This window comes from Vulpes lagopus, chromosome 1 (genome assembly GCF_018345385.1).
Source record: "Vulpes lagopus strain Blue_001 chromosome 1, ASM1834538v1, whole genome shotgun sequence".
NCBI classification, from domain to species: domain Eukaryota; kingdom Metazoa; phylum Chordata; class Mammalia; order Carnivora; family Canidae; genus Vulpes; species Vulpes lagopus.
The window spans coordinates 61,450,039-61,469,886 of NC_054824.1; the positions used below are offsets into that span (position 1 = coordinate 61,450,039).

The window sequence follows — 19,848 nt, forward strand, 5'->3', positions numbered from 1 at the left end:
AAACAAAGACCCAGTAGGAAAATGGGCAAAGGATAAGAACAGATTATTTGTACAAGAAAAAACACAACAAATGCATGCAAATATGCTTAACTTCACTAGAAAAGAAATTAAAACAAAGATATCAATCATTTAAAATTCTGCCAATCTGATAGATTTTTTTTTAAATAGTAATATCCAGTGTTGGCAGACGTGAGGAAAACAGATCCAATAGAACACTGTACTTGAACTTGGAGATAATCCTATTGCAGAGTCCTACGCAGTGGTGAAAGTAATGAGGCAGCTCTATGTGGATGGGCGTGGAGAGCCCTCTCAGACATACTGAGTGTGGGGGGTAAGTTGTAGAAACATGTAGCGTGATTACACAGACGTAAACACAAACTCAGAAGATATTCCATTTCCAAACACACTAACAAATGTACATCTACGGAAGGTCTGAAAAATCCACAGCAGACTGGCAACAGAGGCAAAAAAGGGATTCTGTACTATGTTCTTTTACATTCTTCAGATCTTTTAAAATGGAGTGCATTTGTGTATTATTTGTAAAATTAAGAAGCAGTTTTAAAAATCTTTGAAAATATGGGATCCCTGGGTGGCGCAGCGGTTTGGCGCCTGTCTTTGGCCCAGGGCGCGATCCTGGAGACCCGGGATCGAATCCCACGTCGGGCTCCCGGTGCATGGAGCCTGCTTCTCCCTCTGCCTGTGTCTCTGTCTCTCTCTCTCTCTCACTGTGTGCCTATCATAAATAAATAAAAATTAAAAAAAAAAAAAAAACTTTAAAAAGGAAGGAAGGAAGGGAAGGAAGGAACAAATGAAGGAAGGAAAAAGAAAATAAAAGAACTCAAGGAGTAGGGTCAGAACTCAAGCTGTAGAGCCAAAAGGAGCTCGGTTTGAATCCTGGCTCTGCTGTCAAACTCCATGAGTTAAATTTTCTAAAGTTCAGTTTCCTCACCCAAACAATGGCATAAGCATAGCATCAACTCTTCCTCAGGAAGGAAGACAGAGAGAAGAATGTGTGTAGAACCTGAAGCACAGAGCCTGGCACAGAGTAAGTCCTCCGAGTATATTAGAATAGTCCATTATAATACTGCATCCTGCTTGGCTGCTCCTCAGCTTGACCCTTCTTTCACCCCCAGCCTTTCAACTTCCTGCTATAGTTCCTTCCCTCACTCCCACCATCCTCCCCCAATGGCAGCTTAAGCCCAAACCCCTTGCCCTTCCCACCATGCTAACTAACCTCAGGGATCTGTCAGGACGGACCAGAGGGTGGTCCCGCTCAGTGACTTCTTCCACAGCCTGAGAGAGGGCATAGAGCCCCAAAAGCTGCACATTTGTGTCCAAGCTGGATATCTGCACGGTGGCCACAACTGCTGCCACATGCTGATCCAGGGAGCTGCGTGGACCAGGGCCCCGCAAGCCTCTAGCCATTTCTGAAATTGGTGAGGGAAAGGTAATGGCTTAGGAAAAATTGAGGCTCCTCCAAGTCGGAAGTCTTTAAAGGTCAAGCCCAGTTATCCAACTGATATTTTAATACATTATTTATTACTGTAGTTTGCATTCTGAGCTTTTCTAATTCTGTGTGAGGGATCTAATAGCCAAACACTGAAGATGAAGATATTCTGGAAAACAGACCCTCCTTTTCCTGGGATACTGAAGGGAGCAGTGATTGGTTGGATACACCCAAGGTTAAAGGAAGGAAGATGGATGCATGCTTCCAGAGTATTTTCCCATGCAACAGCAACCTTAGTCCACAGCTCTGCTCTACCCTAACTACTTCTGTGGGGACTGCCTAGGACTTGTTCCAAATTCTTTGCCCTCTCCTCCCAGCACGTGACTCACCACTGGCTGCCTCCTTCATCTCAGGGGGCAGAGCCATTCCCTCAGTCACCAGAAGCTGGTTAAATAGCTGTGAATCACTCTGTGCCATGGGGGGCTCAATTTTTCCCTTGGCAGGTTCTGCATCTGCCTTCAGGGGCTCAGCTTTTGCTTTGGGAGACTCAGTCTCTTCTTCTGAGAAGTTGGCCTCTGACTTGGACTGCTCCTCTGGATCTGGAGTACAGGAGTGACTTCGTGAAGAAGATGAGATGCTTAGTTCATCAGGCAGCAGCCCATACTTGGTGTAGATTTGGGAGTTGAGCAGGTCACTGAGGGTGCTACCTTCAAACCGATTGCTGAGCACCTGCAGCAGACCCTCAGCCATCTCTATGGGCACAGAGAGATCACCCAGGGCCTTGTCACCCAGGGTCTGTCAACAGAAAAGGGTATGCATTTCAGGGACAAGTAGACTTGAAGGTCCTGGGGACAAAAATAGGGAGGGTAGCTGCCTCCTGCCATGCCTTGCAAATTTCTACATACCAGACCTCACAGCATTTATCTCCTTTCCAAGCAGGCCCCCTCATACTCTCTAACTTCTAGCTCCAGCCTCCCCCTAAGCACCTCCTTATCTTGAACTCCTTTAGAGAATCCTGCCTCCAAACCCACTATAAACCCAAATATCTCAGGCCTATGATACCTCATCTAGGTTCTCTCGAAGATTCTGGAAAATTGGCTGCTGCTCACATATGTCCAGCTTCTTGATGAAAAAGAGCAGCTCCCACCACTCAGCCTGGGTCAGGTATCCCAACTGCTCATTCTTCTGAGGTTCGGGCTGGAGGTACGGCAAAGAGTAGAGCCCATCCACAGGTTTCCAGTCCCAGGAGGGAAGGGCTGAGGACACAGGAACAGCAGTGTTATCATTTCACAGGAACAGAGTGCATTTCTGAATCTCAAGGGCAGCTCTGGATCAGGAGTGGCTTTGCCCCAGGCCTACTCCTCTGTTCAGAGACATGCTGTGTCCATGTGCCCTTCAAGGCTCACCTGTGTCCAGCAGAGGAGCCCCTGCCCCCTTCTCCACAGCCACTGAAGCCGCATCCTCAGCAGCTTCCTCTGGGCCCAGGATCTCCAGCATGTGCCAGTGTACCCAGTAGGTGCGGCCCGTTGACTGCCAGAAGACCTGGTGTGGAGGGAGGAAGAAAATGAGAATAGGGTTCTGAGCCCTGGGTGGTGCGGCTTGAGAGGACAAGGCTGGGCCTGGAGCTGGGCCCCATAGCCCTCAGATGCACACCCGGCTAAGTTGGGGAAAGCCTCTGTATAGCAAAAGGCTACCTTTCCCTATGGGGTTGGCCTTGCCACTCATCTCCTCCTAACCCTGATGGTCTCTGCTCTGACACTTCCTGCTAGCCAACTCCATGGGTGGGGGTGCAAAGAGTGTCTCCATGTATCAGCTATGCTTCCTGGACGTGAGTCTCTGCTTGGCCTCACAGCCCATCCAATTTTCTCAGCCTTCCCAATTTTCCCAAGCCCTTCTCAACTGCTGACCCCCTTTCACCATTCCAATCCCCACGGGTCTTTTTTTCCATGGGTGGCCTACCAGAGCCCCTGGCATGGAAGCCCCAGTTATGCTCCCCGAGCTAGAGCCCCGACAGCATCTCACACGTGCCCTGGCTCACCTGCACGGGTGGCACGCCGTTGTTGCTCTGACGGAACTCGCCCTCATCCCCAACGCTGACCTCCTCGTAGTCATCCAGCATGCGCACTCGCATCCCAGCCTGCAGCGTCTCTCGCACGTACTCACCATAGCCACAGCGACTGGAGAATTCAGAGCGTTGACGGAAGGCCCGCTCTTGCCTTCTGGGGGTGGCAACCATAGTGGGGAGCAAAAGGCTAGGGCCTGAAATGCAGGGCTGAAAGATGGACCGGGTTGGCCGCGGTGGCGACGTGCCTTGTTCGCCGAGGTTCCGGGCCCAGCCCATGCTCCGCACCAGCTCTGAGATGAGGTTGCCCACAGCCATACTGAACTCCAGCTCTCGCTGCCCCCGGCTTTTCTCCCAGCCAAACTCCCTCGGGGACAGGGAGCCTCGGTCTCCAGCCCCTGGCTCTGGACTGTTATTCAGCTGATCCAGCAGGGAAGTGACACATAGGTAGCGTTTCACCAGGGAAAAGAGCAGCTTTCCTGGGATCTGTAAGACATAGTCTGTGGTGTAGGCTTATCTTCTGCTAGTTTCATCCTCTCTCCTTTCCCCATAATATCATCCTCTACAGAAAAACATAAACGCCTATCCCCACACTTTGAGTAGGTCTCAAACTGTGACTTATATAACACACAAGGAGTGTCTTAAAAGAAAGATTCCTGGGTTCTAATCTCAGAAATTCTAAGTGGGGAAGCAGGCATGAACCTTCATTTTAACAAGCTCCCCAAGTGGCTCTGGTGTTGATGCATAATCCTGAACCACATTTTCAGTAGTGATGTCCTCGGCCTTGTATATGGCATTTCCCCCACAGCTGCCAGAGTACCTGCGGCAGATGAATGCCCTCAAAGGCCATGCAGTGTTCCTCAGAGGATGTGGTCTCTGCAAACAGCTCCAGCAAAGTATAGCGGCTGTCAAAATCCATGTGCTGCTCAATGCCATCTTGCTGGCTCAGTGACAGAAGGACGTGAGCCCGACTCCCTGTAAACCACACCCAATATGTATCTTCTCCTCAATCTCAATACTTTACCCTGCCTATTCTAGACCATCTATCCCCTACCCTAGAGGCTTTCAAACTTCTTTGTGACTGAGACTCACAAGAAGGTATACATTTTACATGGTAACCCGATACAAACATACACACATACAACTGAAACATATGTTGAATGCTACAAAACTTACCCTACCAAGTGTTACCTGCTAGTTATTTTACATTTAAAAAAATGTTGGTTGTAACCCACCAAACTGATCTCACAATCAACGAATAAATCTCAACCCACCATTTAAAAATATAAACCTATCCTATTCTCTTCTCTGCCACTGTACTGAGAATGGACAGATAAACTGAGTGCTATTATTTCATTCTATTCACATACCTGTAACAGTTTATTATTCTATACTCTTTTTTTCTTGCACTGAATTGATATCCACCAAATACTAGGTGTTCTTTCCGAGCTGGGAAATCCCTCCTCTTTTTGTCCTTACTCTTTATGGCTCCCTTCTCTCCAGTGTTTTCCTTCTTCCCCTGGCTGTCTCTTACCAGCATCGTGGGCTGCCAGAGCCTGTAGCATCTTGCCCGCACTCCGACGGATCTGAGGCTCAGGGTTGCATAACATGTGCATGAGCAGGTCCAGAGCTCCTGTCTCCCTGAAGACCCCAGTGAGGGGCCCGATGCTGGCATAGGCGCTGAGCACATGGATGGTGTGGAGTACAGCGGCTGTGAGGCTGGAGGTCCCACCTTCCGCCAGCTGCCTGGCAGCCCTGCGCACCAGCGCCCGCACATCAGCCTCCATCTCTCCCATTGCTGTGTCATCCAGACCTCCTGGATCTCGGGGGAAGCTTCCTGAACCCCCAGCTGGTTCGTGCTGAGGTCCCTTAGATAGTGCCCGCTCACCTAACAGCATGGGGCAGTTGGCGTAGACTTCGGGGGCTGACAGCCACATGAGGATGTGCTCTGTCTTGCCCTCTCCCACACCCACTCTCCCCACTTCCCCACACTTCAGAACACTCCATCGGATCAGGTATTCAGGATGCCCATCATGCCCAGGCCGCTGTCGAATAAGCTCTTCAGGATATGCCTGCAGCCGGGGCCCCAAGGGCACCATGAGGTCCCCGGCACGCCGTTCCCCAACCATCCTGACCTGGGACACACAAGGAGAAAGGTAAAGGCAATGAGGGCTAAGAAAAAGACTACATGGAGGGGATGGAACCTTGAGACACAGATCCGGTGCAGGGTGACTGGTAGGCTGCACAGTGGAATTTACGGACCAAATAGAAAAAGCCAAGAATGGGACAGAATATATAACTTGAACATACTTTGGGATCTGTAAGGAAGGAGAATGCAGCGGAAATGGCAAGAGGATGAAATGAAGGGCTTTAAGAAATGGAAGAGGTGATGAAAGAGGGTAAGAACAAAAAGGTCTCAAAAGAGGTGACAGCTAAGCAGGACAGTCTGGGCAAAAGAACAAGACAACTGAGGGATACAGATCAAGACTTAGAAGGATAACAGGGATGAGCAGGCTGGACGGCAGCATGGGAGACAGTGGGGCCAGAACAAATGGGGAAAGTCAGGGTGGAGGGAAGGCAGGACAGGGCGTAAAAATGACAGTGTAAAGCTGGAATGTGAATATAAAGGAGTGGGCCATGACAGATAGAATAGAGACGAAAGGAGGTTGGGCGGTGGGCCTCCACATCTGGAGGGCTGGATGGGGAAAACGAATCAGGGTATTGTGAGCAGGGTGAGCAGGAGAGGCGCTGAGGGGGCCAGGTGAGATTCTAGGAAAAGTGACCAAGTGCCGCCTGGCATGTAAGTTGTATGCACAGTGAGGGTCTAAGTCAGAGGGATACATATGGAGGTGGTAATCATGGAACTGAAGGGTAGGAAACGAGGTCAGGAGATGGTGAAAATGTGAGAGAAGAAATATAGCACAGATAAGACTCAGGTGTGACCCTGAATTCTGGCTCTTTCACTTACTCTGTGGGTATTTTCGTACAAGTTACTTCATCCCTGAACCTAAGCTCCCTCCTCTGCAACATGGTGATAGTATTCAAAATCACCTCATGAAGTTATAAAAATTGAATAAGACCATGTACGTAAACCGCCTAGAACAGCCACCAGTACATAGTGAGAGCTCAGTAAACACAATCTAATGTTATTCTTAGCTGGAGAAGGGAGGAGCAGTCCTCAGATAAACTGACTTATTAAGCCAGGAGATGATAAATGAGAGTAGGAAGACGGCTATGCTGGTGATCAGGAAAAGGTACATAGGATATGAAGCAGTATGGGGACAACGGGGAGTGGTGAGAATAGGAATGGGGGGCAGATGAGAGATGACAGACGAAAGGCTTGAAGAGGACAGGAAACATGGGATGTGGACCTCGATGGGGACCGGGTCCGGGTAGTATGGGAAGGGGAGAGACTGGAAGGTAATCAGTGATGCTGCGATGGGCAACCGATGAGCAGGGTGAAGGAAAACAACGAACAGGCCGAAATGGGGTTGGGGGGAGGGGGAACTATTAAGGGCCTAGAACCAGAGCCGTAAACTGAGGTGTGGAAGTGAGGTCGGGACCCGGGGATGAGACAGCAGGTGGACGGAGGTAGCAAGGTCAGGCCCAAGCTTGCAGACCATCAGGGGTCTGGCGGAGGAGGGGTGCCGGAGGAGGCCACCAGGGCAGCGGAACGGCTTTGGGGGGCGGGGTGAGGATGGGGGGGCGCGGTCCGAGGAGGCTGACAGGACCGGGCGAATCTCGGAGGGCAAGACGTGGCTCCCGTCGTCAGCCCCACGGAGAGCGGGTCAGGGAGCGGGTAGGGGACGCGGCAGGGAGCGGGTAGCCGCAGGACTCTCCTCTCACCTCCCACTGCCCGGCTCCCTCGCTGGGAGCCAGCGGCCGGTCCCGCCGTCCTGGCCCCGCCTCCTCAGCAGCTCCCTTCCGGGTCACACGGCACGGGCGGGCGCGGCCCGGCTCCTACGGGGGCCCCCGCGGCCCACAGCCGAGCGAGGCGGAAGGGCGCGCGGGTGGAGCATGCGCAGTGGCCGCGGCGCTGCGCGCGGGGCGCGCGACAGGCGGAGCCCGCGCTCACGGTCACGTTGCTCCTTGCCGCAGAAGTACGCAGCCCTTTCCCTCCATCACCTTGAAGGCCCGCTCGCGTTTCCCGGGTCGGCCTGCCCGGTCCCCCTGAAACCTACACTTCCAACCCCGAAGCTGTCCTGAGTTCCCACTGGGTCACGTGGCCATGAGTTTCCCAAACCCTACAGCAGTGCTTTGGATTGGTGGAATCACTTTTCCTATTAATTAAAATCGCTCCTCTCTGTGTTGGCCTAAAAAGCTAACAAAGTCCTGCGCAAAGACAAAGGCCCCAGCTCCCAGAAATGTTCCTTCAATTAAATTGCAGAGTTCCACAGCCCAAAGTGCCCCTTGGCCTTGCCATTGTTCTCATCAGGCGGCCAGGTTTGCTTCTCAGAGCAGCGCCTGGAGTTTGATTCGCGTTCATACTTCCCTCCCTCCCTCCCTCTCTATGCGGAAAAACGGAGGCAAAGACTCCACAGTCTGTGCACAAAAATGATACATTTATTGAAAGAGTATTTTTTTTTAATACAAAAGAAAGCTCTGTACATAGGACTGTGACCATGTCCACTATTCCTGGGTCAGCATCCCAGGGGAAGTAGAAACCACTGACATACTCCATTCACACACACTCAGGCACACACACGCACGCGCGCGCGCGCGCGCACACACACACACACACACACACACACACACTCCAGAGCCACCAAGAAAGGGAAATACCAAGGGTTGCTGCACATATAAATGCCACCTCATCCCTGACACACACATGTTCTCCCAAGGCCACGCTCACACAACACACATTATAAGCACTTTGCCTGATTCACTCACTGGGTCTGTCTTTTGTGGGAAAGAGAGGAGGAATTCATCAGTCTCCTCCCCTGGGTGGGGGAGTGGAGAGTGAGTGAGTGATGGTGGAGTGAAACAAGAGCAGAGAAAGGGGGCTGGGCAGTTACAGACCTGAGTCCCAAGCTCCCCACTCTCTGGCCCCTGATTTGCCATGCCCCAGCCTTGTAAGCCACCCATAACCCCCAGCTATCTCCAGGAGAAAGCCCAGAACAGTGACTTCCATCTCGGCACCCCAAATCGGGGCAAGACAGCAATGGGGGTTAGAGGTTATGGGGGTTCTCAGACACATCGGCAAATCATCCCCTTGATAACTAGGCTGTGCGCACAAACTTCCCCCACCCCTTCACCTAATCACAGAAGCAGGATTGTTCTTCCTGAAGGCAGTCACAGGGGTTAATAAAACTCTACCCCAACTGCTGCCCTGTTCTGAAAAAGCTCCCTTTCTGGATAAAGGGGGTGAAGGTAGGCTCTGACACGGGGTAAAAGACCCTCCCCCTATGCTGGCCCATCCTCAAGGTCTACCCCAAAGGGGGCAGAGTGGGGTAGGGCACGGCCCCTGTACAAATTACATAAATACTGAGGTTACACTTAGAAAAATAAAGTCATTTTCTTCAAGGCTTTTTGTCTTAATTTAAAAAAGTTACAGTAGCTGCTCACTCCCTGGGAGAGCTGCCCATTTCTGGCTCCCCTATCTTTATATTCAGCCCAAGAGCTGCTCCCATTTCTTCTGACCCCCATTCCTGCCTCTCAACCCCTCCCAGACCCCACCCTGCTCACTGCAACTTGGGCCCCAGGCGGCTGCAGGCCTGAGGGAGCACAAGGCTGCAATGCCCATGCGTGTGGCACAAATGAAGTCAGTTGCCTCTACCTGACACCCTCCCACCCCCACCCCCACATTTGGTCTCCCTCTTCCCTCTCCCTTGCGACAGCCCTAGAGGGCAAAAAGAGACCCAGGGCTGCAGGTCACCCTGCCCACCCCGTTGGGGCATGGCCTGAGGGCCCCTCCCCCGGTTTTCTCCTGGCAACAACCCAGGACCGGGCAGTCCCAGAATCTCCCCTACACACTGGCGGGGCCCCGAGCTCATGGGGTGGTTCCATCCCCAGAGGCCCTGTCAGTTCCGGGGAGCCCCAGGGCTCCCCAGGGAAGGGGAGCTTGGGCAGGGAGGGGGACGAGAAACACGCCATAAAAAAAAGTTTAAATATTTTAAAAATATATATTTATAGATTTGTTTTCACTTCGTCTCCTCAAATAAAAAGTTCAAAATCAACTTTTAAGTAAAGCAGCTGGGGGGAGGGGGGGGAAGACAGGGTGAGAGGGAACACTGGCAGTTCCCTCCCACCCAGGAGTTCCTGGAGTCCCAAGGGGACCGGCAGGGCAGGGCAGGACAGGTGGCCCCAGGAACCTGCTCTGTGCACAGGCCCAGCTCTCAGGAGCTACAGGGACAATAGGGCATCGGCATGAGGGAAGAAGCCCTATCTCCCCAGGTGGCTCCCTGAGGGGCACGGATAGGGCTCTTGTCACCCAGCCTGTGACAGACACGGTGGTGCTGACAGCAGGTCAGCAAGGAGGCTGGGAGAGGACCCCCACTGCTTCCTCGGGGGAACACAGTGCCTAGTCCCACAGAGGCCTGTGTGTGGGAAGGTGGGGCACGGTCCCATTGGATAAGCTAATACTCATGGCAAACATGGAGCCAAGCTGGCTAGGGGAGTCTGAGGAGGGAGGACAGCCCCACCATCAACAGAAAATGGGAGGTGGAGCCAGAAGGAGGGGAGGGGGAGGGAGGATGGGGTGGAGGGCAGGCTGGCCCATTTCTTTGGCTGGAGTGAGAGGGCTCAGTCCTGTGGCTGCCCACTCCTCCTCCCTGCCTCCCTCCTGCGGGCCCGTCAACGTGTGTGTAAAGAAAACGTGAAAAGGCAACAATAAATAAGTGGTGCCATCCCTTGGGCCATCTGTCCAGGGTGGCAGGGCGGATCAGTCACTCTTGGTGCTGTGGGCGGCGTCCAGGTTCACCACCTGTAACTCGGTGAGGTTGCTGCTGCTCCCAGCCTGCTGCCCTATCACAGCCATCTGGAGGGAAGGGGGTGTGTAAGGAAAAGGAGGGCAGGAACTGACCAGCCAGCTCAAGCTTCCCCCTGCTGGCCTGCCTGTCCACCATGAGCCTGACTGGGAAAACAGATGGGCCTCCTGGCTTAGGGAATCTTGGCTTAGACCAATGGATAAATGAAATCCCCAAAGTCAAGAGAAGGAAATGGCTGGGTTGGCTGAGGTGAGGTGAAGGGTGCCCCCACACCTACCTGGTGAAGCTGAACTGCAGAAACAGGGATCTGCACTGTCCCAGATGGCGCTGTCAGGAACACCTGGGGAACACCACCTGCATTGGGAAACCACAGGAGATACTCAAACTGCTTGCTCAAGAGAAACTTCCAGATACTAGTTGGAATGGAATGCATGAGTATCCTAGTGGACAGCAATGGGTGTGGGAATGTGTGTGCAAGCGTCCGTGTGTGTGTGTGTGTGTGTGTGTGTGTGTGTGTAGTTATATGTGTGGGCATCCTTGTTTGGGTATGGGTATATGAGTGTGTATATCTAGGTGTGTATGTGGGGGGCCATTTGGACATGTGGGTATGTGAGGGAGGAGGACATGGTCCCCTTTAGCCCCAGCCCACCACTCACCTTGCTCCTGGACCTGGCTGTGGGACACTTGCATGGTGGACGGCGCCTGGGGGAAGGCATTGAGCACGGTGAGGCTGCCGTCAGCCAAGCCCGAGGTGGGTGCATACATCACCGCATGGGGACTAGGGTACATCATGTGGCCACCCACAGTTGTGGGCACAGATGACGTCATGATGGTGGCAGGCAATGTCACTGGCAAACACAGACACACATTAGGGAAGTTGACACCGGTCCCTACTGATCTCCCCCATCCCACCTCCAGGAGCTCCAGGGCTCCGGAGTCCTCCTGCCATTGCCCAGGTCAGAAGCTTGATAAGACTTGTTCCTCTGATCCCTGTCATCGGCTAAGAAAAGACTTATTTTTGTTTGAATACCAACCTTCTCTTTGAGCACCAACCTTTAATTGTATCCTATCACACTGTACTATTCAACTGTCTATCTCTCCAATTCTTCGTTCCAAGACCATAAGGTCCTGGGAGAAACAAGAATTGCAATGACTGACCCACTCCAAGGAAACTCAGATGCTTCCCTTTGAGGAGGTTCCATCATCCCATTTTTTATTTCTCACCGCTCCTCTCTCTTCCTTTTTTCTTTTTTCTCCCTCTTCCTAAACGTGTGGTTAACAAATTCATCTTTTCAACATCAAAGGTTAATATGCATAAGACCACCTGGGATCTTATTAAAATGCAGATTCTGATTCAGTAGGTTTGGGGGTAAAGCTTATGAGTCTACGTTTCTATCAAGCTCCCAGGTGATGCTACTTCTTTGTCCATAGACCACATCTTGTGTAACAAGGTTGTCAATAACAAGAACTTAAAAATAATTTAATTTTGAAAGTGTTTCATCATTTCTGAAATGACTAGAGACACTGAGCAGAATTATAGCTACTCAAAACCTAGAAAACCCTCCCACAAGGAGACAACTGCTCTATAAATCTTTCCTGGTAATTAAGCAAACATGTGTCCTTGGGAAGTAACTTCTCCTTTCTGGGCCTCCAGCTTTTTATCTGAATGAGAAGAAGGGTGGCTCCAATGGTCCCTAATTTCTTCCTGAAATCCAAAGCCCTACTGCAGGGCAGGATCCCAAACCCAGCCATCCTCATTTGACTTTCCCATAAGGATTAAGATAAAGGTTAAGCCAAAAGCCTCCATCTCCACATTAAGAAATTCTCTGACCTTAGTTATGGGAGGGGTATTGCTGGGCACCTGCTCCTAGGCCTCATGAAGGACGAAGGGCAGGGAGAAGAGAGCTTCAAGCTATACCTGTCCCGCTGGAGGAGGTCTGCGTGAGGTCTGTGCTGCTGTCGCGAGAGGGAGACGCTTGCTGTGGGGCCTGGTGCACCTGAATGGCCTGCACTGGGACCTGCTGGGCCACTGCCCCTCCTATAAGACACAGAGACTTACTCATGCTGTCCCACCTGGCCACCATTGGCACCCACAAACACCCCAGGCCCAAGGTCTGGCATGCTGCTCCCTAACTCCCATAGTTTCCTGGGGGCTAAAGAGGTCTTTCACGCCCTGAATCTTGTCTTCTTGGGTTTCTGCACTCTGCACTGGCCCCTCCCACCTCCTTCCACCCCTAGGCCTTGCCTCTGCCTCCTTGGTTGATATAGGAGCCGGCACCGAACCATCAAGAACATGACCTGTCCTCCAATCAAGGTAGGGAAGTGGTAGAATGTCTACTGTCCCCGTGGCAGGGGGACACAGGGCTAGGCTGGCTAGACAAGGCCAGAGGGTATGGTTGAAACTTATTGACAAGGACAGTAGGGGTCCCAGTGGGGAAGGGCATGCCTCCCAGTGGGACCCAAGTGGCTTCTCTCAGGTTCTGGCTGGCCCCTGTCCACCCTCCTTCTGAGCAAGGAAAGAGGTTCCCCTTGTGCCAGCCCTAAACCCACTCTTGGCATGCTCAATCTGCCCCTTGTGACTCACCAGGCATGAGGGTAAAGCTGGTAGGCAGCTGCATGAGGCCCCCAGAGGAGACGGGGCCACTGCCTGTACTCTTCAGCACAGTCCCGTTGGCACTGCTGACAGCGCTGGGGCTGACGCTAGCAGACACTGGTGCCAGGTAGTTCGTGATGGGGAAGGAGGGGCCGCTGCTGACTTGCATGGTGGTAGAGGTGCTGGGTGCTGTTTGGATGGTGGAGGTGGTACCCGGCAGGTTGGTGACCGTGAACGCCTGTTTCAGTGTGTCCTACACCCAGAGTAAAGACGCAGCAGTGAGCCTCTACCAGACTCTGCCCTTGCAGCTTTGTGTGACTGACAGCCCAGACTGGAACCAGTGTGCTTGGGTTCAAACCCCAGCTCTGTCATTTACCTGCTCTCTGACCCCGGGCAAGTTACTGAGCTGCAGAGCTTCAATTTTCTGTCCATAAAAGAAGACTTACCGCATAGGTGTTGTGAAGATAAATAGGTGAATATAAATAAAGTGCCTGACACCTAAAAAAAAGTAATATGTATTTGCTGCTCTTATGATGATGATGATGATGTCATCATCATAATTTCCTGAATTCTATGTCCCAATGGACTATGAAAATCACATTGGCTGTGGAATCAGGACACGGGGGTCTATTCCCAGCTCTGACCATCTATGTGATCCTGGCGAAATCACTTCCTCTTTCTGAGCCTCAGTTTTCCTGGGGGGGAAATGAAGGGGACTAGGCTACTATGTCCTCTTTAAAAACATCCTTCTAGCTCTGACTTGCTAGGTTTCTGAGATACGGACGGACGAGAGTTTTTCAGGGAACTTAGGGTTTCAGAGAGATCTTGGGTGTTTGGCAATTAAGCACTCATGTCAAATTCTTAAGATTTAAACTACCAAAGGAATTAATTCCTCCAGCAAAATTCCCTGAGAATAAACGAGCCCTACCTACTGCTTAAAGAGTTTGCAACTACAGATGATATGCCGGAAAGAGGGGGAAAACCTGGAGCACTGACTCTTCCCTCGGTGAGCCTTTGTTCTTAGAAGGGGAAGGAGGAAGCCACGAGCTGAGAACCAAGCCCAGAGAACTGAGGGGGTTCAAATCCTGGGGGTGGGTCAGCGCGGGATGTTTGCTAGGCAGCCGAGCTCGAAGGCCCTGATTGGTGAAGGCGTTGCTAAGGCAAACAGTGCCGCTTCTTCCGATTGGCCAGTTAGTGAAGGGGCACCCGGAAGGTGGAGCTCCCTAGAGAAGCAACGGAGGAAGCCCCGCCCCCTCTCCTTACCGGGAAAAGGAAGGGGAAGGCGTAACTAGGGCCGGCATCCCTAGCAGCCGCGAATACACTCCCTAAACGTGCCCAGGCCCGGACATCCTGAAGAGGTAGGCGGCTGGCTAGTTAGGTAGTCTCCAGCCCAGTCAACCAGCCCGCCTCCCGACAGTGCTTGGTTCCCAGGACCCTGGAGCCCACGAGTGCTTCCTTCCTACTCCCTGGCAACCCAGCCTGCTGCGAGGGCAGGGCTAAGCTACGCCCCCGCCCCCAGCAGGGAGACAGCTGGCGGGAGGAATGCGAGGGCCCTGCCAGGCGGGCGGGCTGCAGGCGGGAGGCCGGCCTGGAGCCGGAGCCGGCCTTATAAGGGCACGGAGGCCGCCCGCTTATCTAGGGGGCCGGCCTCCTGTCAGGATGGCGAGGATGGACACCTGTCCCCTAGGATGAGGGGCACTAACCCGGCTCCGTTCCACATTAGTGGGCACCTAACCTGAGTGAGGGAGAGAGAGGTACCCCCTCCCCTCTCTGCCGGTGAAGCCCCTCCCCTTCCTTCCCCTCAGACAGGCGACCCAAACACACCTTGGTCTCCCCACTGCTGTCGGACTCCGACACCTGGTAGGTGAGGTCTGTCTCTTCAAAGCCCGTGGCACTCATTCTCTGGTCTGTGGTGGGGTCTGAGCGGGGTGGAGAGTCTGGCGAGTTGAGGCAGGTCTGAATCAGTGCCTTGCCAGTCTCACTGGTGATCATGGGCTGCAGTTTGCGGGTGGCAAAGGTATACACATGGCCTGTTTCACTGGCCACCAGCAACAGCACCTGTGTCCCTGTCAGCGTGGACAGCTCATAGGCCTGGGGAGTAGGGGGAAGGAGATGGGTAGATCAGCCAAACTTTTTCTACCTTCCTTGGGAAGTAGGGAAGAGAGGAAATACATAGTGATCTCAAGCCTCTGCTCCCCACCCAGAGACCTTCCTCTCCAGTGACTGGGGCAGGGGGAGGGTCCTATCAAGATATCTGAAAGAGAGTTGGAGAGCAGAAAAACTACCCATGCTACTCCTTTGAGAAGCAGCCACTGACCTGCAGATACCCCAAGCAAACACAGACCCCTAGTGACAGAATGTATAATCTCAGAGGACACGCAAGGGCCCAGGTAGCTGCTCCTGAATACAGCTTGGTGCCAGGAGTCTCACAGAGAGGGCTCCCACCCACCCACTCTTCACTGTCATAGGAACCAGACAGAATGAAGTTGCTATATCACTGTAAGTCCCATAAGACATTAGGGATAAGGGGTCACATTAGTGCTAAACTGTCCTCATGTTTCTTCCCAGAAACTGCACGGGTCCTAACCTGTTGCCATTTTGTCCTCATGCCCTATCATACTGTGCTACCAGCTTTTTTCTTTCCTTGTCCTGATGCAACAGTGTCTGGAGTGATAGGAGATGGGAGCTAGGTTAGCAGCTACTACCCTGCCATGAACCCAGGGAAGGGACCTACAAAGGTGGCCCCACAGATGGCACCTTTTCTCCCAGAAAAGTTCCACAACCCACCTTGGAAGAAGCTCTGGTTTCTATATGGGACAAAAATAAACACCAGCCAATGTCCCCAGGGTTCTAGCTTCTTGTTTTCCAGTTCATCTGCTTCCATCCCTCCCCCTCCCTTTCCTCTCTCTCCCGTTTCACTGGATAGCTGGCTAGAAGAGGAAGAATTCCCAGGTACCTCTGCAAACCTCCCTGCTTTCCCCAAAACTCCATGCACAGACACTCCCTAGGGCTGGAAATCCCACTTGTCCCAAAGGCAGATGGTCCTGAAGGCTGTCCTGCAGAGAGTGCACCGGTTTCCAATGGATGTGAAGGAAGACACATGGCCATCGTGGGACTCAGTGCCTGCTGCTCAGAGCAGCATCAGTTCTCCTGCACCCTGCTCCCTTACCTGGGGCTCCTGAGCCCCATTCGGTCATCAGCCCTGCCTCTCCTTCCAGCCAGCAATACTTTGTGGTGCCCACCTTCCTCCTACACAAGCTGGCTCATTGTTGTTATAGAGCTCCAGCCTCTTCACCTCCATACCTTCCCGAAGGCTCCCTGCTTTTCCGGCACCCACCCCCGAACACCAGAAAGCACTGGGTCTAGGGACCCCCGCGTCTCATCACCACCACCCATCACCACTCTCCACCCCTTCACTCCGCAAGGGCCCTCTTCCTCTCTAGCGCCCGTCACTCCCACCTCGGCGCCTTTCCCTCTTCTCTGGACGTTCCGGGCATCTCCCCTCTCCCCACATTTCCCCGGCGGCCCCTCCCCTTTAGCCCTCCAGGGGTAACAGCCATCCCCTCCCACACACCTCCTGCGGACTCGCCGCCTCTCACCTCCGCCTCGGCTCAGCCTTCCTCCCGGGCTCCCCCGGCGTGTCCCCACCCTCCCGGTCCCCCGTGGCCGGCCAGCCTCCGGGCCCTGTACCTTCTTCATGATGCCCGTCTTCCTCTTGCTGAAGGTCGTGTAGCGCCGCAGTTTGTTGTCGATGAACTCCATCTTGATCTTCACGCGGCCCCGAGTCTTCTTACCCGGCTTGGCCCCGCTCACCGCGCCACTCACCGGCCCATAGCCTCCGGTGGCCGCCGCCGCCGCCTCGGGCCCACCGACGAGCTCCATCTCGCTCAGGCTCCGCTTCAGGCCGCGCCGCTCCGCGCCCAGCTCCTCCTCCTCGCCCGACTCCGAGTCGCCCTCGCTGCCGCTGTAGAGGGCCCCCGCGGTGGGCGCCGGGGTGGTTGTCGCTGCTGCTGCAGCCTCCCGCTCGAGGCGGCCCGGCCCGAGCCCCGCGCCGTTCCCGGGAACCCGGCCCCCGTTAGCCCCGCGAGTCCCGCCGCCGCCGCCGCCGCCACCTCCCGGCCGCCCCGTCGGGGTCCGGTTCAGGCTGCCCCCCAGGGCCGAGCCCCGGCCCAGCGCCGCCGCGGCCCCAGCTTGGCTCGGTAACATGGCGCTCAATGCAGGAGGGCGGACGGGCAGTCAGCGAGGAATCGGAGCCGCCGCCGCCGCCGCCATCGGCTTCCCGGCTCAACCCGGCACTCCTGCTGCTGCTAGAGCCGCTATCGCTGCCGCCGCTGCGAACCCGGGGCCCCTGCACGCCCGGGCCGACCTGGGCCCTCACTTTCTTGCCCCTGTGGCCCGGGTTGCCCCAGGCCGCGCGGAGCGCCCCCTGTCCGTCTGCTAGGGCGGCGCGCCCGGCGGCCGTCAGCGTCCCCCGGGGGGCAGGGGCTGCTGGCCGCGGCCGAGACGGCGGGTGGAGGGGGCCGGGACCACGCGCTGGCGGCGGAGGGATCCCCCGACCCTTCCCCCCATATAAAGAGATACAATGTTTCCTTTTATGGCGAGGCCGCTCCTTATATGGTGAGCCCCTGCGCCCCCGCCGCATTGGTCCGCGGTTCCGGCACCTCCGCTCCCCATTGGACCACAGGGAGCGCTTATTTGCATAGACATACCGAACTCGCTGCTGTCATCCCGCGTCAGACGGCGACTCCGAAAGGGGAGGAGCCGAAGCCTCTTAAAGGAACAGGAGAGGAGTTACCGACTCCGCCCCCCTGACCAGAGAATGGTAGAATTGGGAGGGACCGGAGGAGAGGAAGCCTGGGAGTGGACCGAGGCGCAGTCCTGCAGCGGAACGCTAGCAGCCCTGGGAAAGCCGCACTGGAAGGGCTGGAAGCAAACACCGGGGTAAAACCTGAGAGGACTGTGCGGGTTTCAGTAAATGATATAATACAGCCCCAATTCCAAGGGAGTACAGGGATTGGAGCACTTCCCCACGCCTTCCTGAGGGAGGCAAATTTACTGGCTAAGCCAAGGAGGCTTGGGTCCCCGGAGTCCAGACTCGTCGCTTCCCCTCCCCCCGACTTCCTTTCCCTTTCCCTCTCTTTTCAAGGCGACGACACTTTCCCACCAGGCTGGCTCCCCGGTCCTCATTCATCATCCTCTATACTGGAGGGATCTTTGGCAGACGGACATCTGGAAAAGACCGAAGGAGACAGTCGGCCTCCCGGTCCCCGAAGGGGGCAGGGAGACGAGATGAAGATCAGTGAAGACTTCCAGCTGCGGGCTGGACGGGGGGAGGAGGTGGTCCCAAGGATAAAACCCACCCCACCGCCTGTGCAAAAGCCTGGGAAAATGTAGAGCCAGGCAGAAAGTTTCAGCAAGTAAGCAAGCCAGCCAGCCAGCGCGCGCGCGCGCACACACACACACCCTTCTATGGATAGCCCATTGGGGGTGGGGAAGGAGGTAGTTTAGTTGGAAGAGGAGCGGGACAAAGCCCAGGTTCAGGGTGTGGGTCGAGGTCCCAGCTCCAAAGCCTTGAACATAGCTTGGGCTTTGCTGTTACAGAAATTCAAATCTGAGATCAGCCTCTTCTCTAGCCCTGTGCCTGGAAACAAGTATTGGACCTCTCCAAATTTCATCATATTCCTCATCGTTGGTACCCACCCCACGTTGGGATCTTAATGCAAATTAAATGAGATAAAGACTAAAGCATAAAATGGTCAGTGAATAGTTAATAGAAGCTATTAGGGTTAATAAATCCTGGGATAAATATTGGACTGTCTTTAAGGAGATCAGAGAATGATGATTCCTGCCTTCAAAGTTTTTTTGTGAAGATTAAGCAGTTGGTCATGACCCTTTGGTGGTGGTGGTAATGAAATGAATTTAGTGTACTGCAGTGAGCATTTAAAATAATAAATTAGTGCGGGTATCCCTGGGTGGCTCAGCGGTTTAGCGCCTGCCTTCAGCTCAGGGCGTGATCCTGGAGTCCCGGGATGGAGTCCCACGTCAGGCTCCATGCATGGAGCCTGCTTCTCCCTCTGCCTGCGTCTCTGCCTCTCTCTCTGTGTCTCTCATGAATAAATAAGTAAAATTTTTTAAAAATAAAATAGGGGTTAGCCCGAGTGGCTCAGTGGTTTGGCGCCACCTTCAGCCCGGGGCGTGATCCTGGAGACCCTGGATTGAGTCCCACGTCAGGCTCCATGCATGGGGCCTGCTTCTCCCTCTGCCTGTGTCTCTGCCTCTCTCTCTTAAGAATAAATAAATAAAATCTTTAAAAATAATAACAAAATAATAAATTATTGAGATTACAAAATACAAGGGCAAATATTTTTGCATAAAACTTTTGTTTGCATTATTTTTAGGTTGAACTACATACAATGGCCATTTTATAGGTCAAGGGGGTAGCATATTGTCGATTTCATATAGTTCAGCGTGGGTGTGTACCAGATAAAAATGTCGATTGCATTTCCTACTGTGAGCCAAAGTCCAAGGAATTTGAGAAACAGTGAAACAAGGTATGTTCAAGTGATTTGTGAGAACTAACATGTGTGTATATATATGCTCATCAACCTCTAACTACGGGAGTTAAGAGCCCTACTCTTCCCCATTTCCCAATAGTTCCAAAGATTTTTTTTTTCCTTTTCCTAATTTACTCTACATAACAGGTAGTTTAACATATGGAATGTGTTAGCTTAAGAGGAAGAACAGGTCAAATACATACATGGGTTCCAAATCGTGCTTGGGACTGTGATTTGTCTTGAGTAGTAGTCATAACCACAGCCCT

The 19,848-nt window shown here is 53.5% G+C and overlaps 2 protein-coding genes across 5 annotated transcripts in view; both read right to left on the minus strand.

Annotated features, from left to right (window-relative positions):
• Nucleotides 1-7,483, minus strand: part of CUL9 (cullin 9) — a 38,968-nt gene extending 31,485 nt beyond the window's left edge. For 2 of the 3 annotated variants that reach the window (XM_041762959.1, XM_041762951.1), the window contains exons 1-8: nt 7,356-7,483; nt 5,044-5,644; nt 4,330-4,484; nt 3,486-3,995; nt 2,854-2,989; nt 2,510-2,703; nt 1,837-2,242; nt 1,235-1,427 (exon numbers count right to left, since the gene is read on the minus strand). In XM_041762959.1, the coding sequence (XP_041618893.1) occupies nt 1,235-1,427; nt 1,837-2,242; nt 2,510-2,703; nt 2,854-2,989; nt 3,486-3,995; nt 4,330-4,484; nt 5,044-5,638 (2,189 nt within the window). In that variant the 5' untranslated portion in view covers nt 5,639-5,644; nt 7,356-7,483. The remainder of the gene's footprint in view (nt 1-1,234; nt 1,428-1,836; nt 2,243-2,509; nt 2,704-2,853; nt 2,990-3,485; nt 3,996-4,329; nt 4,485-5,043; nt 5,645-7,355) is intronic. The other variant, XM_041762964.1, reaches the window with a different exon arrangement.
• Nucleotides 7,484-8,050: 567 nt separating this feature from the next.
• On the minus strand, nt 8,051-17,576 carry SRF (serum response factor). 2 transcript variants are annotated; one of them, XM_041768743.1, is made up of 7 exons: nt 16,719-17,568; nt 14,853-15,119; nt 13,020-13,281; nt 12,354-12,473; nt 11,092-11,283; nt 10,713-10,789; nt 8,051-10,485 (listed from the first exon to the last, which is right to left on the minus strand). In XM_041768743.1, the coding sequence occupies exons 1-7, from the start codon at nt 17,232-17,234 to the stop codon at nt 10,390-10,392; spliced, it is 1,530 nt and encodes a 509-aa protein (XP_041624677.1). In that variant the 5' UTR covers nt 17,235-17,568; the 3' UTR covers nt 8,051-10,389. The 2 variants fall into 2 exon arrangements, with proteins under 2 accessions (XP_041624677.1, XP_041624686.1); XM_041768752.1 differs by lacking the exon at nt 14,853-15,119 and having other exon boundaries at nt 16,719-17,576.
• Nucleotides 17,577-19,848: the final 2,272 nt, after the last annotated feature.

Excerpts from the sequence above, each read along its gene's own strand:
- SRF (XM_041768743.1), bottom strand. The coding sequence starts at position 17,234 with ATGTTACCGAGCCAAGCTGGGGCCGCGGCGGCGCTGGGCCGGGGCTCG. Across the intron at positions 15,120-16,718 it reads AGACGGGCATCATGAAGAAG|GCCTATGAGCTGTCCACGCT; the intron begins GTACAGGGCCCG and ends CCTACTCCCCAG. Across the intron at positions 10,790-11,091 it reads CAGCCAGGTCCAGGAGCAAG|GTGGTGTTCCCCAGGTGTTC; the intron begins GTGAGTGGTGGG and ends TTCCCAATGCAG.